We start from the raw sequence: 24,338 nt of genomic DNA on the forward strand, positions 1-24,338 counted from the left end.
GGTGTGCGTACTGCAAGACCTTCGGTACACACACCATCAGATTATTTGACTTATCGCTCTAACGAAGTAGGCGAGTGTCAGCAATATGTCTCTTGGTCTTATCGTGGCGTGTTTACCTTTTGCCGTTAGGTCAGACGATAGAAATGCCACTTGCACGCTTAGAGTAGCAGGTTGACGGTGACCAACTTTAAATAGAACTTGATTAATTTTCACACACCTTTATTAAAATAATAAAAAGCATAGACATTATGTAACTTGATTCTGGATGCTGTTTACAATTGACAATCTGAAGTTCCTTTGGTCTTGGTACGTTAATCTTATTCTCACATATCTCTGATACTTGACAAAGTGTCTATTCATTTATCTTCATCGCTATGTACAGCAATATGGTAATCTTATTAGGCACAGACTGAAACTTGACTATAGACTGGTACAGACTAATGCAGACTGGTACAGACTGGTGCAGACAAATGCAGACTAATGCAGACTGACTAATTGGAGGTCTGTACACTCGTTATAATACCTCGCGCGTTCAGGTATCACTGCACGAGTGTGATCCGTGAGGAGAATAGGTTCTACGTTAGCAGCAATCTCATTGGCTGCGTTACATATTAATACGCGGATCGGGGGAAGCAGAATTTGGTCCGTCTCTAAGGCAGCGCCATCTCATAGTGTGGAGATGGACGAGCGCTGCGCCTGCGCTGTTGTGGGAAAGTTGTGTACGCGCTGACTACGCGGAACTATGTACACAACAGGCTTTTAGCTTACAAAAAATTTTAAATAAATCAAAAATGTTTACTGTTGACTATAATACTACTCATTAACCCTTTGGCTGCTGCAGCTGCTCATCCAGCTGGCCACGTCGAGCTTGCTCTTGAGGTCACCTGATCCATTTACCTGCACTGATAACCGTGGACTGCTGTCAATGCCTGAGTCCTTCGCCAGGGCGCTCACCGGCTCTCTGGCATTCTGAGTGTGATTACCGACGTTACAAATAAATACAGTATATTTGTATACTTACCTCATAGCTTTGAATATGCAGATGAATTGCTCGGCAGACCGCCGATGCTGTTAACTCCTCATCAAAGGCTTCCTTTCATTCGCAAGTAGTTCTTGCGAACAATGATAGGTTTTCTGTATACGTCTGAGTCTTATCTGAAGTACTGATACTTAATTATCTGTTTTTGTACGTAACTTACGATGTAAACGCTGGAGAATCCGTAACGATCAAACTTTTACGTTCGTCTGTGACTGGTTTATGGTGACATAATTAGCTGTACAGCATAACATGACAGAAAACGTAAATGTCAAAGACATTGACAATGTTCAGATGCAAAAATGTACACGGAATAATAAAAAATGTAAAATAGTCACGATGTTGAGATATCATAGGGCAAGAAAAATGTCAAAGTCAACTGGTGTGTGTTATATCTTAACTATTTCACAGTGCATATAAACAAAACTGGAATACAATCATATACACACAAAAAAATGGAAAATGTGCACGGTCTGATGTGTAACGACAAGAAAAGCGACCTGCTAACCTTACCTTGTCGGGCACTTGCCAAGAAAAAATACGATAATCATCAGTAATTAGTCATGTGAATATAATTGCATTAGTAAATGGCATCATAGTGTGTTGAATCATAAAGTGGTTTCATTCAATAAATGGTTTAATATTTGACCAATGGTGGTTGCCTTTCGATTTTCTGGTTCTCAAAGTTTCGACGTGTACAACATTGGGATGAGGAATGCTGCGAATCCGATATGGTCCTGCGTATAGAAGTTCAAATTTACTGCACCTACCTTTTATTTTGTTGGATAAATGGCGTGTACGTACTAATATCTTCTGTCCAACGTGAAAGACGCGGCGTGTACAAACCTGTTTTTGCTGTCTTCTCCGGCGCTCTGCGGCACGTTTGATGTTGTTCAGCGCAATGTCAATTATTTCGTGGTGTCGTAGGCGACGACATTTAGGGAAGTTTACTAATTCTTTAATTTTGTTTGGTGGTTCGGCGTTTTTCAGTATAACAGACGGAGATAGCATAGTGGATTCATTTGGAATGGAATTAATTACATCTTGGAATGAGAGTATGTGTGTATCCCAATCAATATGTCTTTTGTGGCAGTGTATTCGGCACAGCTTACCAATTTCTTTCATTAACCGTTCACAAGGGTTCGAAGAAGCATGGTACTTGGATATATAAATCGGAGAAATGTTTCTAGCTCGTAACATGCGTGTCCATATGCCACAACGAAATTGAGATCCATTGTCAGAAATTACTTTCATCACATGCCCTACATGAAATAGAAAATGTTTTACAAATGCTTTCGAAACAGTTTTAGCAGTAGCTTTGCGTAACGGAGTGAAAGTAACAAATTTTGAAGTGAGCTCAACAGCGACAAAGATGTAGCAAAAACCTCTGTTAGTTCTCGGAATCGGACCAAAAATGTCTACTGCGGCCATATGTCTTAATTTAACAGGTACAATGGGATATAAAGGAGGAATATGTGAAGTGGTGTCTGATTTAGCTTTCTGGCAAATTTTACAAGACGCTAAAACTCGTCGTATACGTTTCTCCATGTTGGTAAAATAATAGTTCTGTCTCAGTATAAGAAAACATTTTCGTGCTCCGTAATGTGCGTAACTTAAGTGAGTGTACCAGATTAGTTTGTTAACCAGTTCGTCAGGAATGCATAATAGCCAATTGTTGCCGTCAGGATGAGAGCGGCGAAACAGAATGTCATTGCGTACAGTGTAATGGTTTCTAATCGTAACATTATTCTTATCTTGGGAAAGGTGTTTAATTTCTTTCCACACGTTGTCTTTATTTTGCTCTTTTGCTATGTCCTGTAATGACGATGAAATAAAGTTTTCAAATGCAACTTGCTGAATGTACATGACACTGAAATTTGCTTTGCAGAAGTTGATTGCTACGTCTTGCTGATTGTTGCTCAGAGAACGCGATAGTGCGTCTGCTATAACATTTTGTGTGCCGGGAATGTGAACTATTGTAAAATTAAATTCTTGTAAATAAAGTTTCCATCTGCTTAATCTGTCGTGAGTGAATTTAGCCGAAAGTAAAAATTGTATCGCTCTGTGGTCTGTGTAAACGGTGGTGTGTCTGCCATAAAGAAAGTGCCGAAATCTCGTGAAAGCCCATACAACACATAATGTTTCCAATTCTGTAACGGAGTAATTTCGTTCAGCAGGTGACAGAATGCGGCTTGCAAATGCGATGTTTTTAATTACTATTGAGCCATCTTCTTCAATTTCCTGGAAAATGTGTACGCCTAAAGCCGTGTTAGAGCTGTCGGTGGCAATGGAAAAATTTCTGGTAAGATCTGGATGCGATAATAGTGATGCGTTCAACAGAGCATGTTTCAGGTTCATGAACTCAGAGTGTGCTTGCTAATCCCATGACCAAATACTGTTTTTACCTGTTAATTGGCATAACCTGGGTGTGTCTAAAGCGGAGTGATGAATAAATTTACGAAAAAAGTTAATTAAGCCCAAAAAACTGCGTAATTGCTTCTTTGTTGTAGGAACAGTAATGTCACGTAGAGCTTGAAGTTTTTCCGGATCAGGTGCAATACCTTCTGCTGAAATTACGTGTCCAAGAAATTTTATAGAAGTTTTGCCAAAGTGCGATTTACTAAGGTTAACTGTAAGTCCTTGTGCACGAAAAGTTTGTAACAGTTGCTCAAGAATCAGATTGTGTTCAGACCAGTTAGCTTCTGCGATAAGAATGTCGTCTACGTACGTCGTAATTCTGTCCTTAAGTTCTGTCGGAAGTATTGTGTTCAATCCGCGAATAAAAGCTGCAGAAGAAATAGTTAAGCAGAACGGTAATTTGCAAAATTGATAACAGTCGCCAAAACGAAGAAAAGCTGTGTATTTTCTACAATTCGGATGAAGTTGAATTTGCCAAAATCCCGATTTCAGATCTAAAGTGGAATAAATAGCAGTACCGTGAAATTTCTGTAGAAGTTCCTCTAGTGTCTGTGGTCGATCTGTTTCATTAATAATAATGTCATTGATGTGACGTGAATCAAGTACGAGGCGAAGTGAGCCACCTTTTTTCTTAACAATATGTAGCGGGTTTATGTACGGACTAACTGCCGGTTCTATAATTCCGTGATCAAGCATATCCTGCAATTCTTTTTTAACTTGTTCTCTGTGAATATATGGAATGGGATAATGCTTTGCTTTAAATGTGTCGTGCTGTTTGACTTGAAATTCATACATAAAGCCGGACATAGTACCAGGAACATTGTCAAAAACTGGAGCTTGCTGTAAAAGAATTTTGTGTAACTGCGTGCGCTCGTCGTCTGTATTTGCACTGCTCACAGACTGCCCACTGACAGACTACTCGCACGACTACTACCGACCGACTACTGGACGCAACTGAACTGAGCTACTGCTACCGACAGAGTGCACTGCACGACGACTACTAGAGTACTGACTGAGTACTGCTCGCAACACTCGCGCGGTCAAGCGCAGACTAACCACGATAAAAGGCTCTCTGGTCAAAGATTTTATCATGCCTCACCATCGCTGCTACGTTACATACGTGTTTCAAGTTGTATAATACGAATGTCTTGATTCCAAATCTACTTCGTTTCGAAGGAATGAATTGTTTAAAAGATAAGCGACCTTTGAACAATGATAGGCTTTAATCGACACAGAGCTTTTTGTATGGATTAAACGCACTGCGGAACGCCTTACCAAATCTATTATTTTACTAATTCTAATCAAACTGTCATCTCCACGATTGGAAGAGTTGCCACTAAAATGCAACGTGCTCGAAAGTAACACAAAACGTTCATGAGAAATAATTTCGCCCAAAATTGCAGTGTACATCTCTGGAGCAATATTTTCTTATTTTCAACTTTTTAACCACGAGTCACGAGAAGCCAAAAACGAATGAAGCAATACAGCGCCTCAAAACCAGTAACTTTGCACTTGGACAGTCGAGTATGGACTGATTCCGACATATTTTCCATGGTGAAAGTGTAAAATCGATTCGTTTCAAGTGCTATGAATTTCATCAGATTTTGTGATTGAAATAGCATGAAAAAAGATAGAACGCATGAATCAGGCGCTATTTCGCAATTATATCCTAAAGATGACTCATCAAAAGCATGCAGTACTGGACTGAAATCACGCTATTGCCAATCAAATTTGTCACTAAGGCATGGTCTTTTACGGATCGATTCGTCTTCACTTTCATTTTCTCAAGAACTATACTGGTGAGCTCCGATAGGTGAAGTACATGTACACGTATTGCTACGGGATTCTTCTGAACCATCACCATCACTACAGTCATTGAAGATGCCACACTTAAACTGTCGCTGTCACTCCTTGTGAGTATCTCCAGTATCTCTTCGTCAGTGCAACCACGAGGCAGTGCCATTTGTTTGTGGAACTCAAAAGCGACAGCACTCTAAAAATCTTGATGTGTAGGTAGAAAGCTAAACGACACCACAAAAGCAAAATGCAGATGATCACACTAACCAGCTAGCATGAACGTCGAACGGCAACTGTGAAATCCGGCGAAAATACCGCTGAGCGGCTATAGACGTCCACAGGACCACAGGTCGCGGAACCGGCTGACGGCAAAAGCCGTCATTAGGATTCAGGTACTGGCAAGGCCGCGACGGTGGATGCCGTCTGTAGCGACCGTAGGAAATACCACTTGAGGGGCTAACGACGTCCGCAGCCAAAGAGGGAAGGTGGAGCGCGGCTGGATTTGCCTGCAGAGCTCAAAGGATTAAAACATTACTGCAGGTTTTCTGTACTTGTATTTTCACAAATAAAACTTAGGGCGTTAGTAGTATGGCACTTGAAACAAAAATTTTCTTGTTAGTGTTCTTATTAATTTTTTTCTATTTTATAATTTGTCTCATTGCTTTTTGAAGAGATGAGGTAAGTAGCGATGTTAAAATCTTCCACTACATTCCGCTACTTTATCTTCCTTGTTTTCTTTCGTCTGGATGAGTGTTGGGCCCTCTATGAGCGTACTTGTATCACCTGCCAAAACAACCATTTTGACCGAGCGAGGTGGCGCAGTAATTAGACACTGGACTCGCATTCGGGAGGACGACGGTTCAATCCTGCGTCCGGCCATCCTGATTTAGGTTTTCTGTGATTTCCCTAAATCGCTCCAGGCAAATGCCGGGATGGTTCCTTTCAAACGGCACGGCCGACTTCCTTCCCCATCCTTCCCTAATCCGATGAGACCGATGACCTCGATCTCTGGTGTCCTTCCCCAAAACAACCAACCATCCAACTACACTCCTGGAAATGGAAAAAGGAACACATTGACACCGGTGTGTCAGACCCACCATACTAGCTCCGGACACTGCGAGAGGGCTGTACAAGCAATGATCACACGCACGGCACAGCGGACACACCAGGAACCGCGGTGTTGGCCGTCGAATGGCGCTAGCTGCGCAGCATTTGTGCTCCGCCGCCGTCAGTGTCAGCCAGTTTGCCGTGGCATATGGAGCTCCATCGCAGTCTTTAACACTGGTAGCATGCCGCGACAGCGTGGACGTGAACCGTATGTGCGGTTGACGGACTTTGAACGAGGGCGTATAGTGGGCATGCAGGAGGCCGGGTGGACGTACCGCCGAATTGCTCAACACGTGGGGCGTGAGGTCTCCACACTACATCGATGTTGTCGCCAGTGGTCGGCGGAAGGTGCACGTGCCCGTCGACCTGGGACCGGACCGCAGCGACGTACGGATGCACGCCAAGACCGTAGGATCCTACGCAATGCCGTAGGGGACCGCACCGCCACTTCCCAGCAAATTAAGGACACTGTTGCTCCTGGGGTATCGGCGAGCACCATTCGCAACCGTCTCCATTAAGCTGGGCTACGGTCCCGCACACCGTTAGGCCGTCTTCCGCTCACGCCCCAACATCGTGCAGCCCGCCTCCAGTGGTGTCGCGACAGGCGTGAATGGAGGGACGAATGGAGACGTGTCGTCTTCAGCGATGAGTCGCTTCTGCCTTGGTGCCAATGATGGTCGTATGCGTGTTTGGCGCCGTGCAGGTGAGCGCCACAATCAGGACTGCATACGACCGAGGCACACAGGGCCAACACCCGGCATCATGGTGTGGGGAGCGATCTCATACACTGGCCGTACACCACTGGTGATCGTCGAGGGGACACTGAATAGTGCACGGTACATCCAAACCGTCATCGAACCCATCGTTCTACCATTCCTAGACCGCCTAGGGAACTTGCTATTCCAACAGGACAATGCAATTCCGCATGTATCCCGTGCCACCCAATGTGCACTAGAAGGTGTAAGTCAACTACCCTGGCCAGCAAGATCTCCGGATCTGTCCCCCATTGAGCATGTTTGGGACTGGATGAAGCGTCGTCTCACGCGGTCTGCACGTCCGGCACGAACGCTGGTCCAACTGAGGCGCCAGGTGGAAATGGCATGGCAAGCCGTTCCACAGGACTACATCCAGCATCTCTACGATCGTCTCCATGGGAGAATAGCAGCCTGCATTGCTGCGAAAGGTGGATATACACTGTACTAGTGCCGACATTGTGCATGCTCTGTTGCCTGTGTCTATGTGCCTGTGGTTCTGTCAGTGTGATCATGTGATGTATCTGACCCCAGGAATGTGTCAATAAAGTTTCCCATTCCTGGGACAATGAATTCACAGTGTTCTTATTTCAATTTCCAGGAGTGTATTTTGAAGAGCCCTCCAGTTTCTTTGGCAAATCATTTGTGTTGGCCGCGAAACAGAACGGGCCAAGTAACGAGCCTTGCGGGACTGCGGGTTCAGGGTGCCCGCATTGGAGCTGCATGTGTGAGTCACCCTGCCTGCGACGATGTTTCAGTGCGCGCGACGGCGGAGGAGGTGGAGGAGTTCCAGGCGGAGATCGCGATGCTGAAGCACGCGGGCCGGCACCCGAACGTGGTGGAGATGGTGGGCTGCTGCACGCTGCGGCCGCCGCTCTGCATCCTGATGGAGTTCGTGCCGTGCGGCGACCTGCTGCACTACCTGCGCCGCCTGCGCGTCGAGTACGAGCGCCGCACGGGCGCGCCGCTGCCCTTCTCCAGCACCCGCGCCAGGCCCGCGCCCGCCCCCGCTCCGGCGGCCGCCCTCGCCGCCTCCGCGGCAGCCTCCGCCGTGCCCCCGGCCGCCCCCACCGCCGGCACAGGCGGCAGCCACGAGCCGCGCTACATCGACCTGTTGCTGTCCTCGTGAGTACAGACACCTGCCAGCCACCACACCCATAACGACTGTTTTCATCCGCTCTTCTCCACTCCGTAAACTCTTCAGCAGTTTTCTTCTTCTTCTTTTATGACTGAATCTTCTCAATCCAAATATTGGGTGATCGTTTCTCTCCTCACATTTCGTATCCGCTCACCTACACTCCATTCATCATAAGATTAAACCTGATGTAAACAAAAACAACACGATGATTGGTCAGAAGCCGATCAGACGTACACTGGTCTTGTTACGCTCTTGGAAGTACGTCGTACTTACGTATCAGATAAATTATTACCAAGTTACGTTAAATGGAACGTTTAGATATCTTAATGTATCAACAGCTGTCATAGTCTTAGAGAAAGCGATTGACAATGTTGACTGGAATACTCTCTTTCAAATTCTGAAGGTGGCAGGGGTCAAATACAGGGAGCGAAAGGCTACTTACAATTTGTACAGAAACCAGAAGGCAGTTATAAGACTCGAGGGACATGAAAGGGAAGCAGCGGTTGGGAAGGCTGTGAGACTTGTAGCCTCTCCCCGATGTTATTCAATCTTTATATTGAGCAAGCAGTGAAGGAAACAAACGAAAAATTCGGAGTGGGTATTAAGATCCATGGAGAAGAAATAAAAACTTTCAGATTCGCCGATGGCATTGTAATTCTGTCAGAGACAGCAAAGGAGTTGGAAGAGCAGTTGAACGGAACGGACAGTGTCTTGAAAGGAGGATATAAGATGAACATCAGCAGAAGCAAAACGAGGATAATGGAATGTAGTCGAATTAAGTCGGGTGATGCTGAGGGAATTAGATTAGGAAATGAGACACTTAAAGTAGTAAAGGAGTTTTGCTATTTGGGGAGCAAAATAACTGACGATGGTAGAAGTAGAGAGGATATAAAATGTAGACTGACAATGGCAAAGAAAGCGTTTCTGAAGAAGAGAAATTTGTTAACATCGAGTATAGATTTAAGGGTCAGGAAGTCGTTTCTGAAAGTATTCGTATGGAGTGTGGCCATGTAAGGAATGTGAAACATGGACGATAAATAGTTTGGACAAGAAGAGAATAGAAGCTTTCGAAATGTGGTGCTACAGATCACATAACTAATGAGGAGGTATTGAATAGCATTGGGGAGAAGTTTGTGGCACAACTTGACTAGAAGAAGGGATCGGTTGGTAGGAATGTTCTGAGGCATCAAGGGAATACCAATTTAGTATTGGAGGGCAGCGTGGATGGTAAAAATCGTAGAGGGAGACCAACAGATGAATACACTAAGCAGATTCAAAAGGATGTAGGTTGCAGTAGGTACTGGGAGATGAAAACGCTTGCACGGGATAGAGTAGCACGGAGAGCTGCATCAAACCAGTCTCAGGACTGAAGACCACAACAACAACAACAACAGCTGTCAATGTTTTTCTCAATCAAGCCTTAGCTAAGTAGTTGTTATTTCAATGATCGTGTTCAGTCACACTCACTGTACTGCTGTGTTCAGATTGTCGCGCTGTAAATTCGCATTATGAAAATGGCTGAGGCTGATTCCCGTTCCGTAGCGATACACGTTTGTCGGTCACAGTTAAAAAGTGCCGAGAAATAGGGTTTTCTTAATTTTTTTCACAAATTTAACGAAAACAAATCCGTTTTGAAGTTTTTCTAGGACTGTATTTAATACAGATGTGATATTTATATCCATCGGATGTATACCGGAATAGTAGCTAGGACACTGATAACCCAGTGCAATTCATGGATCGGTGGTTCAGGTCTCGCCTAAGTTATCTTTTTTTTGTCGTTGAATTTAAAATGCCTACATCTCGTAATTATAAAATTCATCATAATTCTTTATGAATAATGTAGTTCCTCTTGTTTCTAATTGCATACTGCATGCAAAATTCCTGCTTTAGTTTCAAATATAAATACTTAATTATCGATTTTTGTAGAAGATTGTTCATAAAGGCACCTTAACTGAAAAACCAAGTACTCTTTGTGTGGACTATGACCATTGTTTCGCACCACAGATGTAGCCTCACGCGAACCAGAATAAGTGTCGTAGAAACATGAAAAACAATAATTTTCACAGGCTCCTGCACACTATGCAGACGCTACATTTTTACATTTGCTACTGTACCATTACGTTATGAAACCAACATTACTGATCCGGAGCCAAGTTAAGGGATTTGTCCCGAGAAACAACTAGACTGTTAGGCTGCCAGACACCTGGAACTAAAGCACGCAGCTTTTCCAAGTGTCACTGCCGAACGCTGGCGGGATATAGAACGGTAATTCGTAAGAGAAGAGGATGAAACGCGGTGCCTGGTTGACTTCGTGGAGTCTGTTGTTGATTGACTCGTTAACAACGTTCGTAGCAGGTAACAGTTGCAGAACTGAAATGTATTTCTTGGATTCGAATAAGGAAGGGGCTAAGAGATTACCAGACGACTGATTGTAATTAATACTTTCTGTGGCTTCAGTGTTCAACAGTATGGTGAAATCCCTGCAGTATGATTTTGCATCACACATAGCCCGCTCAGATATATTACCCTGTGTTTAAGCCAGAAATTTTCATCACTCTTGTTTTTAATTAGAATGCTATGTTACGTGAGAACTAGAGCATTTCTTTGCTTTCCATCTCGCCACATAAGAAGCGTACTCTGGTGCTGGAGTTTTGCCGAATATTATTTCATTCTCTGTAAAAATTAAATAACATTCGAAGCTGTAGTGTTTCTTTGCTCGTCTGTTTTTACGACTCAACTGCAACTGTTTATATCTTTGCAGGTTAGTTGGAGCAGATGGCTGTCGTTGTCCCGCATTATCGCTCGGTCTATGTGCGTGTTACACGCCATAAAACGTATCCTTATGATCGTACGTGACTGTACTAGACACAGCTTGGTTCCCGCTCCACGTTAAACGAAATCCAATGACACTGAAGCAAACGCGGAAGAATACATGACGTAATGTTTACATCAGGTTTATTACTATGATGAATTGGGTGTTTCTTATTGTAGGTACAGCTGAAAGGGGTGAATAGAGGCCAATGAAACAAGCAAATAATCTTGATAGACGTCGGGCTGGAAAACAGCTGTTTCCCGTAACAACATGTGACAAGTGGAGTTATGCCAACGCTGTTATGGTGAAAGTATGTGTATGTGGCAGACGCGTTATTATTCACCCGCACACTTCCCAGTGGCTGCTCGGGAATACATAGCACGCATCTTCGACAAAGTACTACATCGCCTCGTCACTACCATGGCTTCTCAGGTCTCCAAACTTGAGCATGTAAGCCGATCGTTGTGGCCAAGCGGTTCTAGGTGCTTCAGTCTGGAACCGCGCGGCCATTACGGTCGCAGGTTCGAATACTGCCTCGGGCATGGATGTGTGTGATGTCCTTAGGTTCGTTAGGTTTAAGTAGTTCTAAGTTCTTCGGGACTGATGACATCAGCTGTTAAGTCCCATAGTGCCCAGAGCCATTTGATTTTGAACATGTTAGACATTTTTGTGTGGAGATATTTACAATATTTGTTATATTCTACCTCTGTTGACGGTGTCTATGGACTCAGTGAACACATTGTGGATTGGTGTCAACGCATACGGAACATTTTGAACATGTACGGACATTAATGAGGAAGCCTGCCTTGTCAAGAACGGTGGCCATATTGAACAAATGCAATCTGCTTCTCCTAAAGGCATATCTGCAATTTTGGTTTCCAGAGACTCTGTTACAAGGTGTTCATGTATTCAGACGTAACATGTCTCTCTGCGCAAACCACTGGTGTCAAACGTTTGTTTGTCACGATTATTTAAATGTTTCATTATCCTAAACTCGCTCCTTTCTTTGTAGTCTGAATAGCAGTCCAACACCTTGCATATACTGGAGGTCTTTCTTCATATATCCTTCGACATGTCCATGTAGCTGCAGTTGTTTCTGTTGAATAAAATAAAAAGCAGCATGTTTTAACAGCTAATGAGTATATTACGTCGCTTCTGTTTCATCGTGTCCTGTTAAAACAGCAAATGTAACTTAAAATCTCTGGCACACTTCTTTAATAATCTCTCTGTTATTCTTTCTTGTATTTTATGACAATATATATAAAATTAAATGGATATTAATTTTGGAAAATAACTTAGATAAAATTAATTACCTTATTACTTGCAATTTTGTCACAAAGTATTACATACAATAACGTAATAGTACACCTGTAGGAGTTAGATCCTTAAAATTAATAACAGACGTACATAATATTAAGATCTAGCATTTTAATACCAAAAATTGATTATAAATTTTCATTTCAACCTTATAAAAATATAACAAACGATATTTTTGCTGTTATTGTTTACTATTAACTCTTTTAAAATTTAATAAAATTTGAAATTCAATCATAGAAGTTTGCTAGGCGAAAGCTGAATGTCACATACAAAAAAAAAATTTTGTCAATAATCGAATCACATTATTTAAGAATACTATTTTGTTTTTCGCATTCTTGACTGAATATGAACATAAATTCCTTGTTGTGTTAAACATTTTCAAACTAATTTACTCTTGTTTCATTCGTATTATGCTAAGAACATGATTACTATTTATTCATTATCTATCGGTTTACACATTTTCAATTTCAGTATCTTGTCATATTCCCCGTTTCTTGGCTTTGCTTATACTGAGGTACTGTTGATCTTTTGGGTGCGTCTTTAATTATGCTTAGATAGTCTAATGTGATGCAACTTATAACTCCCTTCGAAGCTAGTGAAAACGTTAGGCTAAACTGCTATCATTTTCATACATGAGGTTTCTGTTCATTCCGAAATGTCTGAAAGAAAAGACACTATTTTGTTCCTGCAGCCACTATGCATCAAGACACAAGAGATTTAAAGGCATTAGCTGCCAGTAGGCACTGAATTACATAAATAGGGAAACTAGAGAGTTTGTGCTTGACCGGGATTTTAACTTGGGTGTGCTGCTTGACAAATACACTGACCACTCTGCCATCCAGATACAGTGGTCGATACAACTGTACCCACTAACATAGCTCACCTCCCATAGGACCCATCACTACTGATGTAGTGATCCTTGCCCATTATCCATGTTTTTACTGGCATTTCGCCGATCCCCGTAAGAGATCGAGCTTGATGAGCATCTGCACTGAAGGGATCATTAGCCTTTCTCGCCTTAATTTGTCGTATATACACAAGGTGAGTCAAAAAGGCCTTTACAACTTTCTAAAAATTTATTGAGATACATGTTCCAGCTCGATATGATTACCACTTGGCATGCAGCGAACATCCAACTGGTAATCAGTTTCTTTGATGAAACTCCAAAGAAAGAAAACCAGTGGTGTCAAGTCTGTGGAGAGAGTGGTCAAGCGATTGGCCCAACACGGCCAGTCTACCGACTTGGGAAGCGTTTATTGAGGAAATCTCGAACTTCCGTGAAAAAATGAGGTGCCTCCGACTTACAGGCAGTAAAACATTGCGTCTCGGTCATCTACATCGATCTGTTGGATTAAAAAGTTTTCAAGCATATAAAGATGCACGATACCAGTGACATTTTTTCCGTGAAGAAGAAAGGGGCGTACACTTTCTGTTTGCTAAGAGCACAAAACACATTAACTTTGACTGTGGATTTTCGCTGCCCCATATTATGCAGTTGAAGGTTTTGACCATGCCACTTATATGACAAGTTGACTCATCGATGAAGATTATTGTGATCAGGAATGTCCACTGCAACATATCTGCACAGAATTCTCCATTGGCAACTTTATCTGCATCACTAACGTGCTGTTTCATTGTGAATCTGTATGTTTTCCGGTGTAATCGTCTACAAAGTACTCCCCAAAAAGTATTTTGTGGAATGCCAGTCTCGCGAGACGCACGTCGTGTTGGTTTTTGTTCCCCGCGTACCAAGCTCTCGCTAATTTGTTCGACGTAATCATCAACAAACGGGCGACCTGATGATTCATCATGTCGTAGTGAACGACCAGTCTCAACAAAGATCGTTTGACAAGAGTACATTTTCCTGCTTGGAGGTTCTATAGCATATTCGGTCCGAAATTTAAGACGAATAATTGTTTCAGAGCTCGTTTTATGTAACCCAAACATACAGGGACCACGCTTCGAAGCAGTGAAAGTAGCCGTTTCAACTGCGTACTACGCTAGAGCTCCTGCTTGTGCAATGAGGTACCGATGGAACTTGAGGTTCTTTGTTACAAGGTGACAGATTACCGATTCTATAAGTTACCTCACTAAATTTTTGTATAATTACAAAGTTGGTAAGTTCTCTTTGACTCACCCTGTATGTGATGCCTGTACTTTCGAGGATGTCCGGGGACAAGCCGCAAATTTTTTTTTATTTGTGGTAAGATCTTATGGAACTAAACTGCTGAGGTCATCGGTCCCTGAGCCTACACACTACTTAATCTAACTGAAACCAACCTAAGCTATAGACAACACGCACACTCATGCCCGAGGGAGGACACGAATCTCCCACGTGGGGGACATCCCGTTAGTTATGAGATTATTACATAAGTGGTATGTGAAGAAGTAGAGAATTTGGGTCTGACAGGAGGTGTGCTAGAGCAGCCTGTGCAGTTATTTTGACCACTGTGATCGAGTGGCGAGTCGTCAGCGCATCTGCCTAGTAACCAGGAGACTCGGGCTCGAATCTCGGTCTGGCACAAATTTTCAACTTGCCCCACTGATATGAATCAGTGCTCACTAACAGTTAATGTCTTGTTACCATTTCCATGGTTTTTCCTTCAACAACGGCTGCTACTCGGCGCTTTGTTATATTCATACAAAAGAAGACCTTCTTCTAAAAGTGTGACGAATGATTAGGAACAGTGTGTTAAAGAAGACATTTTGAAAACTTACAATGATTTTGAGTCTACCAGAATGAAACAGCTGTTTTTACCTTCGTGTGTAAATTTTTTGTATTGTTAATGAAACGTTCTTTCAGTTCTATTTACGTTTCTAATATCTGAGCCTGACTGATAAACAGATGGTTATACACGGAATATTATCTCTATCACAAATAAACGTGTCCTCTGATGTGAGAACTTAATGATTGTTTGACATTTACAGGCTTTTTTTTGGCTGCTAGGTGCTTTGTGTTTCATTGGGCTCGTGGGAGACTACAATGCTTTGGAGACTTTTGCAAATTTTCAAAATCTAACAAATATTCTTTTGCTCTTCGTAGAAGTGACCTGTTTTGGACTGTGACACGGTAAGATCCTGCAGGTTGTTTTACAGAAACAAAGCCATTTTCTTCTCGGCATATTCCATGATAACGATCATTTTCATAAACCGAATTACCCTAGTGACAGTAGCATGAGCTAATTGCTTACTTTTTTTATGAACTTCATGCAGAAAGTCATTGAGTTTACTAGTTTTCCTGCTTCTTTTTACCAGGTGTCTGGGCATACCAGACCGTCCAGGTAACACGAAGAAGTGGGATTTATTGTAATGTTTTCTGCACTGGTATCGGCTGATTGCCGTTTTACATTCACATTTGCCAACTCTTATCAAACTCTTTAATTAATCTTACGAACTCATCAGAGGTATCAGATGCTTAAGACGTTAGATTGAGAGTCATCTGAAACCTTTGTGTAAGGACAGTAACGACTGTTGAGACTTTTCAAAAAGTAATTTCTTCTTCTTCAGCGAGGTTTCTTTAATGTAATAAACCAAATTCAGAAAGTGATTTATTTACAGCGTCTGTAATTTCATTCATAGAGATTAATGTTTGAAGCCTGTTTCTGTGTCTGATTCTGAGGGACTGTACAGTTATCTCATGAAACAATTAGAGCACAAATCCAAAGAAATCCTACTGAAGCTTTTCTTAGTTATTCTTTGTGTCTCTGGTAAAACAGGAATGTCTTTCAAGAACTTTACAGTAAACAGTTTTTTTACATATGCAGTGAAGGCGAACAGGCTCCCAAAATTACCTTTGCAAAATGTACCCTACAGAGGGTCACTTGATTTACTGCATATAATTTACACGCTTAAATTCCTAGTTGCTTTACCTACAGAACGAACCTTTATATTACCTTGTCAACATAAACAATACATAGAATAACAAAATGTGTCATTGTGATTATGGCTTCAATAGAAGACAATGGCACTACTGTTTCTAGGCATGGTTATCTTCTTTTGCCTATAAAACAGTTTATCAGTTACTGAAAGCTAAAGCGTATATTCTGTTTCGTACTAACTGTATTGAGTTTTTGTAAGTACTATAACACTGTGTTTAATTCTTCGTATTTAAATGCATGTTGGAATTTAAGAAACAACCAGATATTCGGTACATATATTAAGAAAGAAGTGCTTGTTCTTTCAGTTTCAGCTTTGCCATCACTTTTACAGTTTCAAGAATTGAAAAAACTATTACATTTAGTAAACGTAGTTGGGGACAAATAAAACCTCCGCTTTGGAAATAGCAAACACTTAAACTGCCAGAGTAGCAATGCATATGTTAACTTAATACATACCAAATTTTACCACCGCAGAACAATTTTAAAGCGAAAATATGTTCTATGTAAATTGAAGGGGATTATGGCTGTCAGCTGCAGTGGGACATTACACGGAATCAGTGCCGACGTGCTGCGGCGCGGCACGTTTCTTTTTACCGCCCTGCCAGTGTCCAGCAATGTTCATTTGTCCAGCTAAAAGTTGTAGTAGAAAATACTAGACCACTACTGTCTACTGCAGGTCGCAACATACATAGAATTATCCGGTAAACGGGATGTGGCTAGTACTGAAATAAAAGTTTTAACTTCGCAACGTAAATTTTCAGGTGTATTTTTACGATGGAGATCACAGTTAATACTGCCAAGTCGTACTAAGTGGCCGCACAATGTAGACTTCCCACGCACACCACAATCACACACGTAGACAGTTTTTGGTATTGACACCCGTTACCGAAGTTAATACAGTTCACTTGATCGTTTAGTTATTAAAATGCTCGCTAAATGTTGTGCACTCTGCTCTACACGTAATACCTGTTCCAGTCTTAGATCGCACAACACGCCACGCGGTTTTAACTAACAGTCAAAAGCAATAATTTTGATATTCCGTCCGAAATTCCACACGACTTCCACTGTACCCTTCACTTAAATACACATTTTGCTACTTCGCGAACTCGTAATTAGCATTTTTCCGCGATTTTATAGTACTTTCGTCGGAGCTGCTTTCAATGAGATGTTACTAGTTCGAACCCTCAGCCCCGACTTACTTAGATCACACCAAAGGCTTTGTTCCCAGCATAGATTGGCGCGAGCCTGCATTTTTTTGATTTGCTGATATCACAAACAGCAAATCAGATTGCAGTATTATCCCGCGCTAACCCGCGCTTTTCTTCAATGACCAATCATAGTAAAACATTTCTTTCTATGGCAATTGCTAAATAAATAAATTTAGAAAAGTATAAAATATAAAATTACTCCTCCCGAAATTACCAATTAATTTGTGTTCTACTCACGATTTATTAGTGCCATAAACTGACTGCACATTTAATTATAGTAAATCCCCTGTATAGTTTAATTGGTACTTCGTGAATAAACAAAACAATTTTCATTTACTTCTGTTCTTCTTCACTAATACAACACTTACACTGCTAATTACTACACATATAAAACAATTATAATTATGCAAATACCTTAAGTATTAGTCAAACATAACTTTACAACATTGTTTTGACTACGACTGCTAGCACTGTCCGTCATTTTCTGATCTCTGCCGCCTACTAGTACAACTACGTGCAGCTCTGTAACTCAGGTCCATGTCAGCTGGTGACATCTGTCGATGACTCATGCCTATAACGATATCGTCCTGACAAGTGACAGGAGCGATGCGAAGGCGCTACTCCTCAGTGCGAATATGTGTACCGGACCGGGATTCGAACCCAGGATCTCTTACTTACTAGGCAAGTGCGTTAACCACTGTTCCATCCGGAACACAGCGTTGTCGCAACTGCGGGGACTATCTCCGCAGTCCTTCTCCATTGACTCCATGTCCGCTACTCTGAGATTCCCACAGTAGACGTATTTCAACTTCCGCACTGAAGAAGATGGATCCATTGTCCAGCTAGGCGTATCAATTATATGAACGTGTGTTGTCTGTCCTTTCAGGCATGTCTGTGAGTTGTAGAGGCGGCAGCCGCTGCCAGCTGGACTCACGCTGTGTCGTTGTGTTGCAGGGACTCGGAGAGCTCCTACGTGCAGCCCGACCCGCGGCTCAGCTTCTCGTCGAGCGGGCGGCCGTCCATCGCAGAGAGTGAGTACCCTCTCACCTGGCTCCTCCTGGAGCACTAGTACTGATAAATCCTTGCAATACGTGTAACTGTTGTCTTGTTTCAGTTTCCTCCCATTTCTTTTATGCGTCGATAATTTAGTTCCCGCAGACTGGAGGGCACCGTGGCACCTGCCACAATGCATCTCCAGCCACGTTGACGGCCATGAAGCAGTTGGTCGACACAGCCGAGTCAGACACCCTGCGACTGCGGGCGGGCTCCAACTTGGCTTTGTTCGGTACAGGGTATCTTTGGACGGCATTTCTGTTGCACATTCACAGCCACACGCAACTTCTCGATAAGCTGTGAGTGAACGTGGCCGGCAAGTGCTATTTCGTATTGGTGACTTTTATTAGTGTGGCCTCGGACGCAGTTGTGTCGTGTTACAGTGCTACTTGCTATAGATTTCCTGGAGTAAGTAAAGTAAGTAAAGTTCAGCGTTCTGGTCCACCGACCGCCATGGCATCCTCTGCCAATGGCATCGTCGGATGCAGTACCGTGGGACATGTCATCGGCACACGGTTCTCCCAGTCGGTTCTCTTGACCTTGGAAGCACTGCTAATCGGTCGAGTAGCTCAGTTGGCCTCAAGAGGCTGAGTGCAGCCCACCACCAAAGAAAACTCCCTTGTAGTACCGGCAGTCAGCCACGTCGAACAGTCAGCTACGGAGACGGACGATTTCTTAGATTACTGTGCACTGATTCAATGGTTATTACTTCTCACTGAGGTGACACCTATGGACAGCAAATCCGCTACGATGTCTTCCCCAATGTCCTTTAGGGGTCAACAAGGATTACCATGATCTCATGGTCTAGAAGTAAATTTAAAAAATCCACGACTGATGGTTACGGGAGGAAAGGAATTGAAATAAAAAAATGGATAAGAAATACCATTTGAACTACTTGAAGATTCCTGAATTTTTTGGATTGTGTGAAGCTTTGAATCGAGTTAAGGAAGTAGTGACATTCCCAGATAAACACTTCGTTATTCCCAGATGCGCCGATTGCTGTGGAACTCCGTCCGCAGTTCTGCTCGCACACTCAGTGGACTGTACATTAATGGAAAAGAAATGCAACGCCATTAAGGACCGTGGGAGTGTCACCGCTCAGGGGCCGCGCGACATTAGCCGAGCGGTCTTAGGCGCTGCTGTCATAGGCTGTCCCGGCGGAGGTTCGAGTCCTCCCTCGGGCATGGGTGTGTGTGTTTGTCCTTAGGATAATTTAGTTTAAGTCGTGTGTAAGTTTAGGGATTGATGACCTTAGCAGTTAAGTCCCATAAGATTTCACACACTTTTTTTTTTTTTTTTTTTTTTTTTTTTTTTTTTTTTTTTTTTTTTTTTTTTTTTTTTTTTTTTTGCCGCTCAGTGGCTTGACCGTGCTACCTTTGTTTTGACTCAACGGGCAACTACTGAGTTTAGATTACAGCTGAACAGTTTGTGAAACATTCAACCTTGGGTACAACCCCGCCTCGCCAACCATTACTTACTCCTCTGCAACACCCTTAGCCAATTGAATCGGAACGCATTATGAGCCTGTGAGAAGCCGACAGGATGTTTCGAGGATTGCTGCATACGTTGGCCACCGTGCATTGTTGGCGTGTCGCTGCTTTAAACAGTCATCTATGGAACATTCCTTCATCTGTAGACCACATTCTGGACACCTGCGCAGTATGGACGCACTTCACCACCGACTCAGTGTGCGAGTGGTGGTGATCGACCGAACATCATCCAGGAAAGAAATCCAGGTTCATGTCTGTGTCTCCAGCCGTCCCTCTGTAGGAAGACTAAGATCACGTGTGCCACTGGTCACGCTACTATCGATATCACGACGCCGTGAAGCAAGACCGGTGTCGTCAAAGAGTCGACAGGAGACTGGAACGACGCAGTATTGTTTCCAGTGAGAAGAGTAGGTTCTATCTGTATGCGAGTTGTGGACGTACACGAATGTGGCGTGGACCTGGTGAGCTGCCTATTCCAGACTACAGAGTGTATACAGGTCCCATCTCAGTCTTCACGTTGTCGGAGGTGCAGGGGGTGGGGTCATCAATAATACTTGCGGTTACTTTTGTTATTTCTGCAGGGTGAAGTAACCACTGCCGTTACTTCGACGGGAAGGCTTTTTTCAGCACGACTCCATATACGACAGCTGTAACACAGACACCCCTTATCTTGGTATACAACAATCGTCGTAACAAACAAGGATCTCTAACAAATTGATCACCTCTTGGACATGATGCCGCGGGAACTTATTCGTTCTCCAGAGGCTACAAGAACCAACGCCGAATTGCACCAATAGGTGCAAGATGCTTGGGACAGTCTATCGCAGGGAACAATTCGACACCATTTCGATCTTCTGCAATCGGGAATACTCGACTGCGGTGCTGCCACAGCAAGATACATTACTTATTGATGCAACTTTTTACTGTGAGGCGTTTTATTTCATCTGATTTTCTTATTATATAGTCCTGGGCTGATGGGCTACCTGTCACATCAGTTGTCACTACAAAGACTTGCTCCTTGAGTGTGCCGCATTCACTGTATACTGTATACAGCAGGCATACTCATAATGGTGGTGTCTCCCTCTCTGACACAGGAAAATGTGAAACTATTGGTGGTAGTTGACCAACACACATTGTTCTGAGAGATTTTTGCAATCAATTAATTGTGCAATTCATTACACATCTTAACAAATAGTGTACTCCTGAACTTAAATTTCCACCTGTTTTAAGGATTGACATACAAAAACAACTTCATGGTCCAGCAGCAGCAGAATTCGTGCTTCTTTTCCTTATTTGTAAATCTGAGGAAGTTACGTTTGTACGGGTTGCTTTTACAAGAAACTGTCAACGTATTGGTGTTCTTCTTTAGGTATCTTGGTTGACTGTGGGGTGAGGAGCACTGAATGTTAATGAAATATGTTGCAATTGTACACGTTGGGGCAGGGGTGGGGGGCAGAAGAAGAGGCAAAAGAGAGATACTTGTTTTATCAAATAAATTTTTTTTATCTTATAAAGTTTCTCCTTTCAGTTGCAAGAGCGGAATATTTATCTTTTCTAATGTGCATGTTTAAAAAACTTTAAGCTCAGCACCATTTTCGATGTGTGAAGCTATTTTGTTTCCTGTTTAGAATCCATTTAGTTGACAATGACTGTAATCTAATGACTGGCAACAGTTGGACATTTACACATGTAAACTAGTTCACATTTCCAGTGACAATGTCAAACGAAAATAAATAAATAAATAAAAGAAACGAGTCCATTGTAAGGGGGTTGGGGTAAGTTTCGATAACAAAATGGATCAAGTAAATATAGTTACTTGAATGTAAAATTTCCTAAGCTTACAATGGGGCAAAGCATCTTCTTATATTGATCTACGTTTGTTTCGACAGGATTCAGTAATACAGAACTATGATCTTCATTTGTAGCTTTACGATAGTAAGAAAATCTTTCATCTAAATAAAATTGCATAATCCAAAACAATACCAAACATTTTGTCCAAAAATAAGGGATTTATAGTGATAAGCACGCCCAGGCGTTTCTGCTAGAAACAGACCTGGCGTTCGCCGTGCCTAGCTGACGTGACATCACCAACAAGCGCCGAGGCCTTCCTTTGAGTCGGTGTTGGTCTCATGCACCCTAGGCCTTATTTCAAAGTATTGACATATGAAGGTCAAGTACAAATGATCCCGGGGTACAACACCTATTTAATATGATTCAAAATATTCTTGCTAATGTGAATTGGCCTCGCCTGTCCTTTACTCAACTGGTACGGCGGTGTGGTCGCCGTCGGGCACACTCCGTCACGTGTGAAGCTCTGCTGTGTCTGCTGGCGGCTTCAGGGCGGTCAATGTGTTAACCTATACACACATATCCTTTTACAGCTAGAAAGATTGAAACAAGGGGACTAAAGTAAGATAAAAGTGATTTTGTAGTTCATTTACTGAAACACTTTTCAGTACTGCTATATCTGGCCTTGAGACGCCACTGGAAGAGCAGACTTGTTATAAATAGCGGTTCCCAATTTGGAAACTGGACGGAGGATACCACAATAATAATGAAAACTGACATGGGTGAGACTACAGAATAACAGAAGCAGAAACATTCCAACGAGCATGGATCGACCTATATCCCGTTCGCGAGATACGTTATGTGAGCAGAACTACCCGGATGCCAGTACGTAATGCGGAACCGACCACTAGGTGTCACAAGAGGCAGACCCGCCAGCATCAAAGGAGGCGGGGAGAATTGTTCTGTCAGTAGAAAAGCAGTACGAGCAGAATGGGTCGGTGAAATGTGCTAATTGACTTCGAAAGTGCACTATTCATAGAATGTCACATCGGTAAGCGACATTTCAACCCTTCTAAACCTGCCCAAGTCAACTGTTGCTGGTACTACTGTGAAGTAAAAACCTGGAAGAACAGCCACAACGTATCCAAGATCAGGCAAACCCCTAGTACTGACTCACAGCGACTGTTCAGCTTTGCGAAGGGGGTTTGCAAAAACAATCGAATGACATCAGGGAGACGAATTACATATGAATTTCAAAGAGCTCCCAGGTCTTGATAGCACTATGCCTGTGCGTGGGGTGTCGAAAAGAATGGTGTGCAGTGATAGAACAGTTCCTCTTAAGCCACGAATTTCTATCGTCAAAGCTAAGAGATGTTTGAGGTAGTTTAAAGAGCTAACACTACTGAAGGCAGTGGCTTGTGGACAATAACATTCCTAAATTGGACTGGCCTGTCCAGACGCCGAATCTGAATCCAACGGAACACCTTTGGGATGAGTTAGAAGCTGACATTGCTCCAGACATCAGCGTCCAACATCACAATCCATTATCACTATCTTCTCTGGTTTCGGCTCTTGAGGAAGTGCTCAAACCATCACAAAGGTGAAGGATAGACACGCCGAATATTTATGTTCGCTACAGATTACTTTTGATCAGATAACGTGTTTTAAATGTGAACTCCTCGATCAAATCCTTCTCTGACAGGGCTCAGATTTCACCCTCTGTCCATTCTAATTCATCTCATTAAATACTGCAACTAAGTGTTCACGCCTTCCTATTAACAGATCTGTCGTTTCCATGTGTCGATGTAAAGCTGCATCGGTATCAGCAATGACTAAGGAATTCAGGTGAGAAAAGTCGAGGGACAGCGATATGCACATGTACAAATGGCTGCAGTATCGTGTACATAAGATATAAATGGGCAGTGCTTTGGTGGAACTGTCATTTACAGCCGTGTGAGTAATGTGAAAAGATTTTCGACGTGATTGTGGCCTCACCAGGAATTAAGAGACACTGAAGCCGAATGGTAGTTGGAGTTTGATGCATGGGACATTCCATTTCAGAAATCGGTAGGGAATTCAGTATCCCGAGATACACAGTATCAACAGTGCGCCGAGAGTACCAGATATCAGGCATTAACTCTCACTAAGGAAAACGCAGTGACCGACGGTCTTCACTTAACAACCGAGAGCAGCAGCGTTTGTGAAGAGTTGACAGTGCTAACAGACAAGCAACACTGCGTGAAATAACCCCAGAAACCAATGTAGGACGTCTGACGACCGTATGCGTTACGACAGTGCGGCAAAATTTGGCGTTCATGGGCTATGGCAGCAGACGATGGACGGGAATGGCATTGCTAACACCACGACATTGACTGTAATGCCTCTCCTGGGCTCGTGACCATATCGATTTACTCTAGACGACTGGAAAACCATAGTCTCGTCGTATGAGTCCTGACTTCAGGTGGCAAGAGCTGATGGTTGGGTTGGAGTGAAGTGCAGACCCCACGAAGCCGACGACTCAAGTTGTCAGCAAGGCATTGTGCA

The 24,338-nt window shown here is 42.9% G+C and overlaps 1 protein-coding gene across 1 annotated transcript in view; it reads left to right on the forward strand.

Annotated features, from left to right (window-relative positions):
* LOC126473435 (uncharacterized) overlaps positions 1-24,338 on the forward strand; it is an 860,366-nt gene that overhangs the window by 769,101 nt on the left and 66,927 nt on the right. Inside the window, exons 13-17 of the mRNA XM_050100479.1 lie at positions 5,925-5,941; positions 7,886-8,107; positions 8,207-8,229; positions 16,912-16,920; positions 18,418-18,494. Coding sequence (XP_049956436.1) covers positions 5,925-5,941; positions 7,886-8,107; positions 8,207-8,229; positions 16,912-16,920; positions 18,418-18,494 — 348 coding nt within the window. The remainder of the gene's footprint in view (positions 1-5,924; positions 5,942-7,885; positions 8,108-8,206; positions 8,230-16,911; positions 16,921-18,417; positions 18,495-24,338) is intronic.

This window comes from Schistocerca serialis, chromosome 4 (genome assembly GCF_023864345.2).
Source record: "Schistocerca serialis cubense isolate TAMUIC-IGC-003099 chromosome 4, iqSchSeri2.2, whole genome shotgun sequence".
NCBI classification, from domain to species: Eukaryota; Metazoa; Arthropoda; class Insecta; order Orthoptera; family Acrididae; genus Schistocerca; species Schistocerca serialis.